At 36.3% G+C, this 15,334-nt stretch overlaps 1 protein-coding gene across 1 annotated transcript; it reads left to right on the plus strand.

Annotated features, from left to right (window-relative positions):
* Positions 1 to 1,281: 1,281 nt before the first annotated feature.
* Positions 1,282 to 11,905, plus strand: LOC148203745 (ribosome biogenesis protein BRX1 homolog 1-like). Its single transcript, XM_088106529.1, has 8 exons — positions 1,282 to 1,784; positions 7,401 to 7,542; positions 7,805 to 7,883; positions 8,084 to 8,208; positions 8,676 to 8,777; positions 9,606 to 9,673; positions 9,756 to 9,855; positions 11,344 to 11,905. Exons 1-8 carry the CDS (start codon positions 1,573 to 1,575, stop codon positions 11,473 to 11,475), a joined length of 960 nt encoding a protein of 319 aa, XP_087962655.1. The 5' UTR covers positions 1,282 to 1,572; the 3' UTR covers positions 11,476 to 11,905.
* Positions 11,906 to 15,334: the final 3,429 nt, after the last annotated feature.

Here is a 15,334-nt window from a genome sequence, read left to right on the forward strand (position 1 = left end):
TAAAAGCAAGTAAATAAGTGAATTTACAACGAATTAAGAAGGAAAAAGAAATAATTTATTGTAAACAAACATGACTAACCTTTGTTTTTCTGCAAGTATGTTTCAAGTGGTTCAATGAGCTCCTCATCTGATATATAGAAAGCATACGACAACTTCTCTTCCTAAAATGAAAGCATAGATAATCGCTCAATGTTATAAATAATAAACAAAATGTAAAATAGAATTTGAGAAGAATAAAGGGACTTGCTTACATTGTTTTGAAGCTTATTAACAATCTGATTGAGGTGTTGAGGGCCAGCATTCTGAGGTAGGTACATGGGAGAGCCCAAGGGAGTTCCATTTGGGTCGGTCAAAAGACACATCACGTTGTTGATTATCTCCCTCTTCTCCACCATAGTCTCTGTCTCTACCTCCATTTTTCAATCAGGGATTTTCCTTCTCTTATGCTGAGATTCTCTTATGGATGATGCTTCTTACTCTTCCACTTGGGTGTCGCTTCTATAGTGAACAAAAATTAGACTCTCTATATTAGAATTTAAACTCGAACTGAGAGCCTCGTGAACGCATTAAACAACACCTTTTGGGCTTTTCTTCATGCACAAAAAAAAATTCTTACCCAGCCACCGTGAACGATGCTCTGCCACAAATCCTTCTCTCCGGTGCTACAGATGCGTCGGAACGTTCTCAAACAAGACACACACGAATGGGGATACAAATGCATGGTGATAGGTGTTTCTTCGTGCATCCCATCGAATTTCTACCTACACCTCATCACAGGCTTCCGAAAATTTTGATCTGGAACAGGGGTGTGCTAACTGTCTTTCGAAAAAGAAATTTCAGAATTGATCTACCGTTTTGGCTCTGTTCAAGCGACCAACAATACAATCAGCAGAAAGACAGTGGACAAGAACGACAAAATAGCACACATCCAAAGCCAAAAAGTAATAATACATCATAAATTAAACTACCAAACAAGGCTACTAAAGAATGCTGAAGAAAACCAGTGAAGAAAACCAACCTGGATGAAGAAAAAAACAAACCAAACAAATGAGTGAGAAAAGGAAAAAGAAAGGAAAGGAAGAAGAAACGAGATGAAGTGAAACGAAAAGGGAGAAGAGAGGAATCCGTGTGAGAGATGGGTGGGGGCGCGCGGAGAAAATAATGAGGAAAAATAGGGTTTTCAAATTAATTAAAAAAATCCTAAATGATAAAAGTAAAAAAAGTTTTAACCTAAGGGCAAGCGGAGGAAACATGGTGTAGTGGTGGATGCAGCAACACCCTAAAAGTCGTATATTTGGGCTTTCCGTAAGGCCCATCGGGAATAAAGGCCCAATTTAAGCGTAGTCCCTTTGCTAAGTAGAAAAACCTTTTGCCCCCATTGCTGCAACTCATTCGTTTATTCATTTGTCGCCACCACCGGCGAAATCCCATTCCAGTTTTTCTATCATCTCTTCCCACCCCAGGTGCGTTTATTCTCTGGCGGGCACCTTGCTAAAGGGTCGTTGGCAATTTTTTGTTTTGTTTTGTTTTTGTGATTGTCGTTCTTGGTTTTTGCAGATTTTGAAGAAGAAAATGGTGAAGAAGAGAAAGCGCAGTGAGAGTGGTCAAGTTGTTGCACATCCTAAACAGGAAGATGCTGCTCCAGAGAGACCGGTGAGGACCCTTTTGGGTTGGAAGGATAAGAGTCAAGTCACTGATGAAGTAGAAGACAATAACGTTGCTTCACCAATATTTAGGAACAAAGAGAAGGTTTTGGTCACTTGCTCTAGGCGTATCAGTTACAGGTACAACCTAATACACACCCCATAACTTTTAGTTACATTTTTTGTTGCTTTTTCGAGTTTGGATTACTCTAATTTTGTGTCTTGATTTGCAAAGTTTAAGGACAGAGAAACCTTGGATAGTGAGTTAGGTTTTGTATATTGTTATGGTATTCATGGGTGGAGTGATTGTTTTCCATTATTCTTTCCCACCCTCCCACTATTCTTTGCCAGCTTAGAATTCCATCATGATCCAGATTTAATAGCATGAACATTCCCCTTAGTAGTAACACACTGCTTCTCATCGAGAACCTTCAACTAATTCTAACTCCTTTTACCATTTAGTTAAATTGATCATTTATATTCCTGTACTTAATTAGCAAATACCAAGAACAACTTAACATTTTTAAATGTCTAACTTAACATTTTAAATGTCTTTCGAAAAAGAAATTTCAGAATTGATCTACCGTTTTGGCTCTGTTCAAGCGACCAACAATACAATCAGCAGAAAGACAGTGGACAAGAACGACAAAATAGCACACATCCAAAGCCAAAAAGTAATAATACACCATAAATTAAACTACCAAACAAGGCTACAAAAGAATGCTGAAGAAAACCAGTGAAGAAAACCAACCTGGATGAAGAAAAAAACAAACCAAACAAATGAGTGAGAAAAGGAAAAAGAAAGGAAAGGAAGAAGAAACGAGATGAAGTGAAACGAAAAGGGAGAAGAGAGGAATCCGTGTGAGAGATGGGTGGGGGCACGCGGAGAAAATAATGAGGAAAAATAGGGTTTTCAAATTAATTAAAAAAATCCTAAATGATAAAAGTAAAAAAAATTTTAACCTAAGGGCAAGCGGAGGAAACATGGTGTAGTGGTGGATGCAGCAACACCCTAAAAGTCGTATATTTGGGCTTTCCGTAAGGCCCATCGGGAATAAAGGCCCAATTTAAGCGTAGTCCCTATGCTAAGTAGAAAAACCTTTTGTCCCCATTGCTGCACCTCATTCGTTTATTCATTTTTCGCCACCACCGGCGAAATCCCATTCCAGTTTTTCTATCATCTCTTCCCACCCTAGGTGCGTTTATTCTCTGGCGGGCACCTTGCTAAAGGGTCGTTGGCAATTTTTTGTTTTGTTTTGTTTTTGTGATTGTCGTTCTTGGTTTTTGCAGATTTTGAAGAAGAAAATGGTGAAGAAGAGAAAGCGCAGTGAGAGTGGTCAAGTTGTTGCACATCCTAAACAGGAAGATGCTGCTCCAGAGAGACCGGTGAGGACCCTTTTGGGTTGGAAGGATAAGAGTCAAGTCACTGATGAAGTAGAAGACAATAACGTTGCTTCACCAATATTTAGGGACAAAGAGAAGGTTTTGGTCACTTGCTCTAGGCGTATCAGTTACAGGTACAACCTAATACACACCCCATAACTTTTAGTTACAGTTTTTGTTGCTTTTTCGAGTTTGGATTACTCTAATTTGGTGTCTTGATTTGCAAAGTTTAAGGACAGAGAAACCTTGGATAGTGAGTTAGGTTTTGTATATTGTTATGGTATTCATGGGTGGAGTGATTGTTTTCCATTATTCTTTCCCACCCTCCCACTATTCTTTGCCAGCTTAGAATTCCATCATGATCCAGATTTAATAGCATGAACATTCCCCTTAGTAGTAACACACTGCTTCTCATCGAGAACCTTCAACTAATTCTAACTCCTTTTACCATTTAGTTAAATTGATCATTTATATTCCTGTACTTAATTAGCAAATACCAAGAACAACTTAACATTTTTAAATGTCTAACTTAACATTTTAAATGTCTTTCGAAAAAGAAATTTCAGAATTGATCTACCGTTTTGGCTCTGTTCAAGCGACCAACAATACAATCAGCAGAAAGACAGTGGACAAGAACGACAAAATAGCACACATCCAAAGCCAAAAAGTAATAATACACCATAAATTAAACTACCAAACAAGGCTACAAAAGAATGCTGAAGAAAACCAGTGAAGAAAACCAACCTGGATGAAGAAAAAAACAAACCAAACAAATGAGTGAGAAAAGGAAAAAGAAAGGAAAGGAAGAAGAAACGAGATGAAGTGAAACGAAAAGGGAGAAGAGAGGAATCCGTGTGAGAGATGGGTGGGGGCGCGCGGAGAAAATAATGAGGAAAAATAGGGTTTTCAAATTAATTAAAAAAATCCTAAATGATAAAAGTAAAAAAAGTTTTAACCTAAGGGCAAGCGGAGGAAACATGGTGTAGTGGTGGATGCAGCAACACCCTAAAAGTCGTATATTTGGGCTTTCCGTAAGGCCCATCGGGAATAAAGGCCCAATTTAAGCGTAGTCCCTTTGCTAAGTAGAAAAACCTTTTGCCCCCATTGCTGCAACTCATTCGTTTATTCATTTGTCGCCACCACCGGCGAAATCCCATTCCAGTTTTTCTATCATCTCTTCCCACCCCAGGTGCGTTTATTCTCTGGCGGGCACCTTGCTAAAGGGTCGTTGGCAATTTTTTGTTTTGTTTTGTTTTTGTGATTGTCGTTCTTGGTTTTTGCAGATTTTGAAGAAGAAAATGGTGAAGAAGAGAAAGCGCAGTGAGAGTGGTCAAGTTGTTGCACATCCTAAACAGAAAGATGCTGCTCCAGAGAGACCGGTGAGGACCCTTTTGGGTTGGAAGGATAAGAGTCAAGTCACTGATGAAGTAGAAGACAATAACGTTGCTTCACCAATATTTAGGAACAAAGAGAAGGTTTTGGTCACTTGCTCTAGGCGTATCAGTTACAGGTACAACCTAATACACACCCCATAACTTTTAGTTACATTTTTTGTTGCTTTTTCGAGTTTGGATTACTCTAATTTTGTGTCTTGATTTGCAAAGTTTAAGGACAGAGAAACCTTGGATAGTGAGTTAGGTTTTGTATATTGTTATGGTATTCATGGGTGGAGTGATTGTTTTCCATTATTCTTTCCCACCCTCCCACTATTCTTTGCCAGCTTAGAATTCCATCATGATCCAGATTTAATAGCATGAACATTCCCCTTAGTAGTAACACACTGCTTCTCATCGAGAACCTTCAACTAATTCTAACTCCTTTTACCATTTAGTTAAATTGATCATTTATATTCCTGTACTTAATTAGCAAATACCAAGAACAACTTAACATTTTTAAATGTCTAACTTAACATTTTAAATGTCTTTCGAAAAAGAAATTTCAGAATTGATCTACCGTTTTGGCTCTGTTCAAGCGACCAACAATACAATCAGCAGAAAGACAGTGGACAAGAACGACAAAATAGCACACATCCAAAGCCAAAAAGTAATAATACACCATAAATTAAACTACCAAACAAGGCTACAAAAGAATGCTGAAGAAAACCAGTGAAGAAAACCAACCTGGATGAAGAAAAAAACAAACCAAACAAATGAGTGAGAAAAGGAAAAAGAAAGGAAAGGAAGAAGAAACGAGATGAAGTGAAACGAAAAGGGAGAAGAGAGGAATCCGTGTGAGAGATGGGTGGGGGCACGCGGAGAAAATAATGAGGAAAAATAGGGTTTTCAAATTAATTAAAAAAATCCTAAATGATAAAAGTAAAAAAAATTTTAACCTAAGGGCAAGCGGAGGAAACATGGTGTAGTGGTGGATGCAGCAACACCCTAAAAGTCGTATATTTGGGCTTTCCGTAAGGCCCATCGGGAATAAAGGCCCAATTTAAGCGTAGTCCCTATGCTAAGTAGAAAAACCTTTTGTCCCCATTGCTGCACCTCATTCGTTTATTCATTTTTCGCCACCACCGGCGAAATCCCATTCCAGTTTTTCTATCATCTCTTCCCACCCTAGGTGCGTTTATTCTCTGGCGGGCACCTTGCTAAAGGGTCGTTGGCAATTTTTTGTTTTGTTTTGTTTTTGTGATTGTCGTTCTTGGTTTTTGCAGATTTTGAAGAAGAAAATGGTGAAGAAGAGAAAGCGCAGTGAGAGTGGTCAAGTTGTTGCACATCCTAAACAGGAAGATGCTGCTCCAGAGAGACCGGTGAGGACCCTTTTGGGTTGGAAGGATAAGAGTCAAGTCACTGATGAAGTAGAAGACAATAACGTTGCTTCACCAATATTTAGGGACAAAGAGAAGGTTTTGGTCACTTGCTCTAGGCGTATCAGTTACAGGTACAACCTAATACACACCCCATAACTTTTAGTTACAGTTTTTGTTGCTTTTTCGAGTTTGGATTACTCTAATTTGGTGTCTTGATTTGCAAAGTTTAAGGACAGAGAAACCTTGGATAGTGAGTTAGGTTTTGTATATTGTTATGGTATTCATGGGTGGAGTGATTGTTTTCCATTATTCTTTCCCACCCTCCCACTATTCTTTGCCAGCTTAGAATTCCATCATGATCCAGATTTAATAGCATGAACATTCCCCTTAGTAGTAACACACTGCTTCTCATCGAGAACCTTCAACTAATTCTAACTCCTTTTACCATTTAGTTAAATTGATCATTTATATTCCTGTACTTAATTAGCAAATACCAAGAACAACTTAACATTTTTAAATGTCTAACTTAACATTTTAAATGTCTTTCGAAAAAGAAATTTCAGAATTGATCTACCGTTTTGGCTCTGTTCAAGCGACCAACAATACAATCAGCAGAAAGACAGTGGACAAGAACGACAAAATAGCACACATCCAAAGCCAAAAAGTAATAATACACCATAAATTAAACTACCAAACAAGGCTACAAAAGAATGCTGAAGAAAACCAGTGAAGAAAACCAACCTGGATGAAGAAAAAAACAAACCAAACAAATGAGTGAGAAAAGGAAAAAGAAAGGAAAGGAAGAAGAAACGAGATGAAGTGAAACGAAAAGGGAGAAGAGAGGAATCCGTGTGAGAGATGGGTGGGGGCGCGCGGAGAAAATAATGAGGAAAAATAGGGTTTTCAAATTAATTAAAAAATCCTAAATGATAAAAGTAAAAAAAATTTTAACCTAAGGGCAAGCGGAGGAAACATGGTGTAGTGGTGGATGCAGCAACACCCTAAAAGTCGTATATTTAGGCTTTCCGTAAGGCCCATCGGGAATAAAGGCCCAATTTAAGCGTAGTCCCTTTGCTAAGTAGAAAAACCTTTTGCCCCCATTGCTGCAACTCATTCGTTTATTCATTTGTCGCCACCACCGGCGAAATCCCATTCCAGTTTTTCTATCATCTCTTCCCACCCCAGGTGCGTTTATTCTCTGGCGGGCACCTTGCTAAAGGGTCTTTGGCAATTTTTTGTTTTGTTTTGTTTTTGTGATTGTCGTTCTTGGTTTTTGCAGATTTTGAAGAAGAAAATGGTGAAGAAGAGAAAGCGCAGTGAGAGTGGTCAAGTTGTTGCACATCCTAAAAAGGAAGATGCTGCTCCAGAGAGACCGGTGAGGACCCTTTTGGGTTGGAAGGATAAGAGTCAAGTCACTGATGAAGTAGAAGACAATAACGTTGCTTCACCAATATTTAGGAACAAAGAGAAGGTTTTGGTCACTTGCTCTAGGCGTATCAGTTAAAGGTACAACCTAATATACACCCCATAACTTTTAGTTACAGTTTTTGTTGCTTTTTCGAGTTTGGATATTGTTATGGTATTCATGGGTGGAGTGATTGTTTTCCATTAATTTGTAGGTACCGACATTTGATGTTGAACTTGGTGTCACTTTTGCCGCATTGCAAGAAGGATAACAAGATTGAATCAAAAGAAACTAAAGGCGCCACCCTTAATGAGCTTGTTGAGCTCAAAAGTTGTTCTTCGTGTTTATTTTTTGAGGTATTTTATTTATATGCCACAAGGTTTTTTCAGTGCCGTGTTACTTCAATTTAGGATTGATATGTTGTGCTGTTCTCTAGACTAGTATTTGCATTTTTTTTTGCGCTATTTGGAAAACCTCAAGCATGCTAATGGGTAGGGGAATTCTTTGTTGGTCACAATTGTTGATGCTATTTCAATGAGATGCGGTCGTGAGTTTGAGTCTGGTCAACTTGTTATATTCTATTAGTGTCTTCTCTCATTTTTTATGTATCAATTTCAGTGCAGGAAAGCAAAAGATCTTTATCTCTGGATGGCCAAATGCCCCAGTGGCCCATCTGTAAAATTGTTAGTCAGTGCAGGTATATTCCGATTCAATCATTGTAATCTTAATATAACACTAGTTTGCTTGCTCTGATTATTTAGAGTTCTGATGTCTGTATACTCTAGGCATCACTGGTCATTCTTCCCAGTGAACTATGTCTTTTGTGTTTCTCTCTCTATCTCGACCATTTTTTATATACACTTTTAGTGATTTTCCTTTTTCCTCCTGTTTTTTCAGTTCATACAATGGAGGAGTTGAAGCTAATGGGAAATCACCTAAAAGGTTCTCGTCCACTTTTGACGTTTTCTGCAAATTTTGAAAAAGATGCACATTGGAAACTGTTAAAGGAGATGTTGTTACAGGTGTGTTGTTGGTTTCTTTCGTTGCAAGTTTTTTCGTTTTTGTCCATCTAGTTCCATCCGAGGAAAGATGGATTTCTGTAAACTTATGTTGATAACTCTCATATGTGCACTTTCATATATAAGGTAAAGGTTAGCTTGATGATTTCATCTTATTTTTATGATTCGTGATGTTGTACACCATGAATTTCCGGCCAAATTAAGAACTGCTTCATGTGCTTTCTACCAATTTAATTGGAATCTTACATTTTTGTCGTCATATATCTTCCTACGATTTTTTTCTCAATTTATTATGTCTGATCAATGAAAATTCAATTGATGTTATTGTTATGCCCATCTATTTTACATAGTTTATGTCATATATCTGTTTAATGTATATTTTCTGTGTGCAGTTCTCTCTATTTCTGATACTGTTGTTTGTTTACTGTATTTGATAATTTCTAATATACTATTTCTTTCCTTTTGTTTAGATATTTGAAGTACCAAAGGACCATAGAAAGGCTAAGCCCTTCCATGATCATGTTTTTGTTTTCTCAATAGCTGATGACCATATATGGTTCCGGAATTACCAGGTTTGTGTCTGTATTCCGGAATTACCATAGACTATTTTTGCATTAAGACAAAGGTTAAAAAATCCTGGAGATTATTGTTAGGAGCATCTTTTCTGCCTATTTCTATACAAATTAAGTGTATGCATTGTTATTATAAACATGTTTATTGCTCTTTTTAGCCACATGTTAATGATTGAAGTGAAGTTTGGGTCGAGCATTTTTAACCTTTACTCCTTTACTTTCTTATAAACATTACTCAATTATCAACTTATCTATACATTTCAATTTGAAGTTTTAGTTTTTGACAAGACTTAGATAATATATAAAGAATGGTTAACCACAGGAATTTTGAAGATGGAGGATATTTGACCATTATAATGAGTTTAAATTTTATCTACTACCGATGTAAAACATTTTATTTGTAAATACATTAATATGTTCCGTTATGGTATTGTTTTGTAAGCTCAAAGGTTAAACTATGATGCATGTAATGTTTTATTTTATTGATCATCTTTATTCATTTAATTATGGTCAGTCTTACCAAATCAGTGAAGATCGAATCAAGTGGGGATTTTGGTTTGACCTGTGCATGCCTGCGATAGATGTTATACTCCGTTTTTGTTGGACAATATACAGTTAGATTGAGTCATTTGTGTTATACTCATGACATGGTCATTAGAGGACAATTGTTACTATTAGTTGTTCGCAATACTCCTATTTAATTCGAACATTATATGGTCTCATTTTCTCCAACTATATAATATTGATTTTTCCATGAGACAATATTGTAGTATTTTCTACCTGTTGCTAATGCCTATTGAGGAATGTTACATCTTTATTCCCTTGCAGATTTCTACTCATCATAATGAATCAGACAAATTACCAAGGGGAGGCCTTGATAAAATGACATTGATTGAGGTCTGAAAACTAGTTCTTCATGTATCTTTTGATCTTTCAATTTCTAACATTCATTTAACCTATGAGCAAACTATTTGTTTGGGTCGGTCCACGGTTCTGCTTGAACCCAATTAAAATATTTGGTGGCAGTTTTGGAGGCCCGACATTATATGAGAATCCATTTTATGTATCTCCAAATCAGGTACCAATCAATATATTTTTCATGTATGCCTTGAATTTTTCTTTCCAGATAAGATATATCACACCTGTATATCAAATATGCTAGAAAAATACAATATATAAACAAAACTAAAAGAAAAGGCAAAATTTAAAACCCATTAACCCATGAGAAGAGTCTCAATGGCTTCGAAGAAAAGTGCTGACATTTCAGGGGTTGGAGACTTGATTGCACATTTGATGCCAGGGTTTCCAATCACTAGTAAGTTTAATTAAGAATGGAACCCCTTTAGGGAGTTTAGCTGAGAAGTAAAACACGTCCTTGATAGCAATCTTGCGCTTTGCAATAAATAACATGTTTGGTGCAACCTATTGTTCCAGAGTTGCGTCTGCACTGCTAATTACCTTTCGCAACAAACGCACGTCGGACATCCGTTTAAGGCCAAACGGATATCCCACATCCGTTTTGGCCTATATCTGTTTGGTCTTCGCGAGTTCTGTTCAACAATACAACTACCAGAAAGATAGTGCACAAGCAACGGCAAAACAACATAGATCCAAAGCCAAAAAATAATAATACACCATAAATTAAACTATCAAACAAGGCTAAACAATAATGTTGAAGAAAACTAGTGAAGAAAATCAACCTGAATGGAGAGGAAAATAAACCGAAGAAAATCTGGATCACGTTTCTCGATGCTTCTCCACGCTCCTTCATACTAAAAATCAACAACAATGGAAGCAATAACAATGGAAGCAATGAAACCCAAAAGGAAAATGGCAAAGAGACAAATGAAGGAAAAGAAAAGGAAAGGACGAAGAAATGAGAGAAAGTGAGAAGGAAAAGGGGAAGAGAGATATATGTGAGAGATGGGTGGGGTGCAGCTGAAGAGAAAAATTGACGCGAAATAGAGTTTTCAAATTAATGAAAAAATCCTAAACAGTAAAAATAAAAAGGTTTTAACTAAAAAAGAAGGATAAAATTGGAATTAAATGAATTTGGAGAGGTGGAGGAAGCACGGTATGGTGGTAGAGGGAGTAACACCCGTACAAATTTGATAAGATGCACGAAGAAACACCCATCACCATGCATTTTTATCCCCATTCGTCTGCATGTCTTGTTTGAGAACGTTCCGACGCATCTGTAGCACCGGAGAGAAGGATTTGTGGTAGAGCATCGTTCACGACGGCTGCGTAAGAATTTTTTTTTATGCATGAAGAAAAGCCCGAAAGGGTGTTGGTTAATGCGTTCACGAGGCTCTCAATTCGAGTTTGAATTCTAATAGGGAGAGTCTAATTTTTGTTCACTGTAGAAGTGACACCTTCAAGTGTTCGTTAAAATGCCAGAGAAAAACTCTTATGTACACAGTCAATTCCTCACCCCATGAAGGTCCCCCAGGTTCCATTTTATGTATCTCCAAATCAGGTACCAATCAATATATTTTTAATGTATGCTTTGAATTTCTCTAGCTTTCTACTAATAATTATATCTATCATTGGTTGGTTGTGATAGGTTCGGGCTTTGGAGAAAAAGAAGAAGTCTGGAAAGTTTGCTAAGAAGGTCAAAGCAAAGACAAGGAGGAAAATGCATGAGATGTCTAATCCTCTGGAGCCTGATGAGTTTGCAGATATGTGGAAAGATTGAACATTTGGTTGTCAGCAACAGCTTTTGATGTGAATTGCTTTATATCTTCAGTTGGAGATATAGGCTGTACTTCTTTTTCTTCAATGTTATTTTTTGTTATGGTTGCAGAGGCTGGTTGTTCTCTTATCAAACATTGATTTGGTGGAAATTAAATTTTGGCAGAGAAGGTTCCAGCTGAGTTTGAGATTAGGTTTGAACGATATGTTTATTGTGAGCTTCCACCTGTAGCGATGGAAGTTCTATCTGAGCTTTCATCTCCTGTGGAGAACAACCTTTCTTTTGTATCTCACCCACCCAAAGTAATCAGATTTTGGCCTATGACATTTTTACCATGTTTGTGTTTTCAATATGGTTTGTTTCGGGTGGCTCTTCGACAAAACAAAGAGATTGAAAGTATTTTAGTTGATTTGTCCTTTTTTAAAATTAACAATTTTTGGCTTCTTTATTGGTCGTTAATTTCAGGCGTACTTTTGTTTCTGGTTTTCTTAACAAAAGAGAAGGGTTTCCAAGGCCCGAATTGCGCCATGGGCTCCCAAGTTGTGATTTTCTTTCTACACAGTAGGAATATCTCCCTGCACCCCCAAAAGTACCAAATGATCAAATTGCCTTTAAACAAACTCTTGAACTTGGTGGTACCACAAAATTATATCTTCTGAATGTTTCACAATTTAATTTATCATTTCGGAATGAATTTTTTGGAAGAGGCTATAAATTATTCCAGAAATTTTTTGGCATAAAAACACTTTTCTTTCGGTCTTATGCAATATTTTGAAAAATTAATCCGAAAAATAACAATCTAAACCTATGAAAGCGTACAAAGTCATGTTAAGTACTTGAATTATAGGACACTTTTAACTTTTTGATTGATCAAATTTAAGAGCCATAAGCCGATATTCTAGAAAAAACTATAAATTGATGATCTTTGGCTTGAAAAATATTACGAATGGAACAAAAGGATATATATACTTCCTCTTAAAATAGAAAGGATTTTTCTTGATTTTAAAATATATAATTGTGAAGGAAAACCGTGAGAAATAATAATAACTAATAAATCACTGGCAACTCATTATCCTATCTACCTAGTGTGATACCACGACATAGTTTTCATTATCAAATACTCATGAAAGCATGTCACGTCTCAAACATAAAATAGTGTCCCATGTCGGTGTAGAACATTGGTATAGATATTACCAAGAATAGTGACAGTATATGCAGATAATATATGTATAATTTGCCGTATTTTTCTTCCTCAAAAGGAAAACTTTGTCAACACACTCTTTTAATTGATAAATTTTGAAACAAAAACAAATAATCATAGAAACTAGTATGTTAAGATAACCTTTCAAAAAAAATATTGGAATTGCGTTATACTACGGATCATGTATGAGATGAAAGCAAGTTTAGCACGCAACTAAAATACTTCATGTCACGCTTTTCACCAAATTTTTTAATTGTTTTCACATTTTTAGTTACAAGCAGTATGAGAATATAGATAAAAGGTAATTCAGCATTCAAGTAAGTAACACGACCCTTCGGATAATCAACTAAAATCTTAAATTTATAATAAATATAATTATTTATCTTTTTATTTAAATTTTATATTTATAAATTTCGAGATAAATTTATAATTAACTAACATAAACTTAATTATGATTCTATATACTTCACCTTTAAATTTGATTATTAGAAATATTTAAGTAATTGGTGAGTGTTCAATTGATCAGTTTTTTGATTGATTAATTGTTGAAACATCATAGTTAAGATACGTTTTCACTAACTACAATATTTCGTTTAAGTATATGAATAAACACCATCTAGATGATGATATAATATCATTTATAATATAATTTTAATACGATTTAAATCACATTATTTTTTAATCTCAACTTTAACCAGTCCTTTTAATATGATTTAGATTCACATTATTTATTCGTGAATCTCAACTTTAACCATGACATTTTTGTCCTTTAGCTAGGTGAATAGATATGATATTCCTCAATCATGACTTAAAATTATCTGATATGATCATTGATTTTCTTAATGGGAATCACTTTTCTAGAAGTGTAGTCTTTGGTTAGCACTTAAAGTCACGGCCACAAAATAAATGTTGGCCTCATGTAACTCCAAAAGAAACAGAACATATTCCAATGTTAACTCTTAAACCAAAAATCCAATCACCATTTCTTCTTTACATTTTTGGTTCCAATTGGCCTGAGACATGAACTGAGACATGTTATATTTAAATATATGTTTATGTGGAGTTGGAATATGTGAGTGCTGGGTGGCCCTCCAACAATTTTCTTAACCTCATCAGTTCATAAGTCTTAAAGACAATGACCCTTCCATCAACCACTCCCACTCACTTATTTTATTCCAATTTACCCCACAAAAAGATTTTCCTTTTTCCACCTTAATCCACCAACTAAGTGACCATTCTATTTTCCACATAACCCCATTAGTCACACACCAAATCCATTATGTCAGTCCACAGATTTCTCCTGTTAGAGTACAATGGATCACATAATTAAACCTCTTAACTAGCTTATTCCATTACAAAAAAACACTAACCCCATTATGTGTTTCTCCACTGTTTTCCAATGCCAGACCATAATTATTATTATCATTATTTCTATCAATTGCTGCACTGTTGTCGTTCAACCAAAAGATCTTCATGTTTCCTCTTTCACAGTGTAAACGATTCTATGAATTTATATTGCTGAAAAAAATAAATATTTAAACCAGCTTAATTTATTTAACGAGACTCACATTTTCACAATGATGGAATCCTATTTGACTTAGTCTTCCTTTTGTATTTTTATCTTTCCTAGCTTAGTTCTTAAGGAGCATGGGTTACTATAAATACCCAACTCCTCTCTTGTATTAGGACTTTTGAGATTAATGAGAATTAGGATTTCTGAAATAGAAATTATTCTCTCTTGAAAGTCAGGCTAGAGAGTCCTAAGACTACCTCTAGCCACCTTCCAAGCACCTTCTTCATTCTCTCATTTTTCCACGTTATTCACTGTGCTTCACACTCCTCCACGCTACACCACTCGTCAAAGGCCACATCTTCCACTTATCGCGTCAGCGTCCCGTGCCTCTTCTCCCCTTACGCATCAGAGGTACACATCCTCATTTTTACATTTCACGCTCGCAACTTCTTCTTTGAGAGCAATTTCCTCTCTCGTAAGCTCATTTTTCTTCAACCTCAGAATCCACTTTGCATATTTCTCGAGTCCGTCCACTCGAGAGTTCCTCTGTCACATTCCACATTCAATTTCTATTTTGCAATCCTAGATCTAGACTTTCCATCGATTGTTTTCCCCTTTTCTACCGTTTAATCCACTCTCCTCTGAGTAATATAGCTTTCCTACCGTTTAATCTTGAGTTTGAACCGATTCATCGGATCATTTTGAGATTTTCCCCTTTTCTAGGGTTTCCTTCATGTCTCTAAGGTTATCTCCCGATTAAACCTTAGATCTTATGGTTTTCTTGAGTCTGTTCATAGTTTAGCAGTTTTCCTTCGAGTCAGCTCTCAATTTAGAGCTTCGTTTCCATTCCACTGCGTCTTCACTCGTCGGAGAGAGCTTCGAGGAGGTATGGTTCGTGTTCGCGCATCTTCAATCGATCTCTCCTCGGTGTTCGTCCATCAAGTGGTATTCAGAGCAAGGTCGAACACGCTTCGAAGGTAAGTATCTCTGTTTAGATTCTTGTTTCAGTGGTATTCGCGTCTTTGTTCATTCATCTTGTTCTGTCTCGCGTTTCTGTTTCGCTTCTCTGTTGCGTTTCTTCATTTACGTGTGTCATCATTTTCCTTCTTTGTCTTGTGTTGTGTTTCGTGTTTTGAATCTCTTCATAT

The sequence above is a fragment of the Vigna umbellata genome, chromosome 2 (assembly GCF_029865625.1).
Source record: "Vigna umbellata cultivar VRB3 chromosome 2, Vumbellata_1.0, whole genome shotgun sequence".
Lineage (NCBI taxonomy): Eukaryota > Viridiplantae > Streptophyta > Magnoliopsida > Fabales > Fabaceae > Vigna > Vigna umbellata.

Bases quoted from the DNA above. Each gene is read 5' to 3' on its own strand.
- LOC148203745 (XM_088106529.1), top strand. From the start codon at position 1,573: ATGGTGAAGAAGAGAAAGCGCAGTGAGAGTGGTCAAGTTGTTGCACAT. The intron at 7,543-7,804 runs GTATTTTATTTA...TATCAATTTCAG, and splicing joins CTTCGTGTTTATTTTTTGAG to TGCAGGAAAGCAAAAGATCT. The intron at 9,856-11,343 runs GTACCAATCAAT...TGGTTGTGATAG, and splicing joins TTTATGTATCTCCAAATCAG to GTTCGGGCTTTGGAGAAAAA.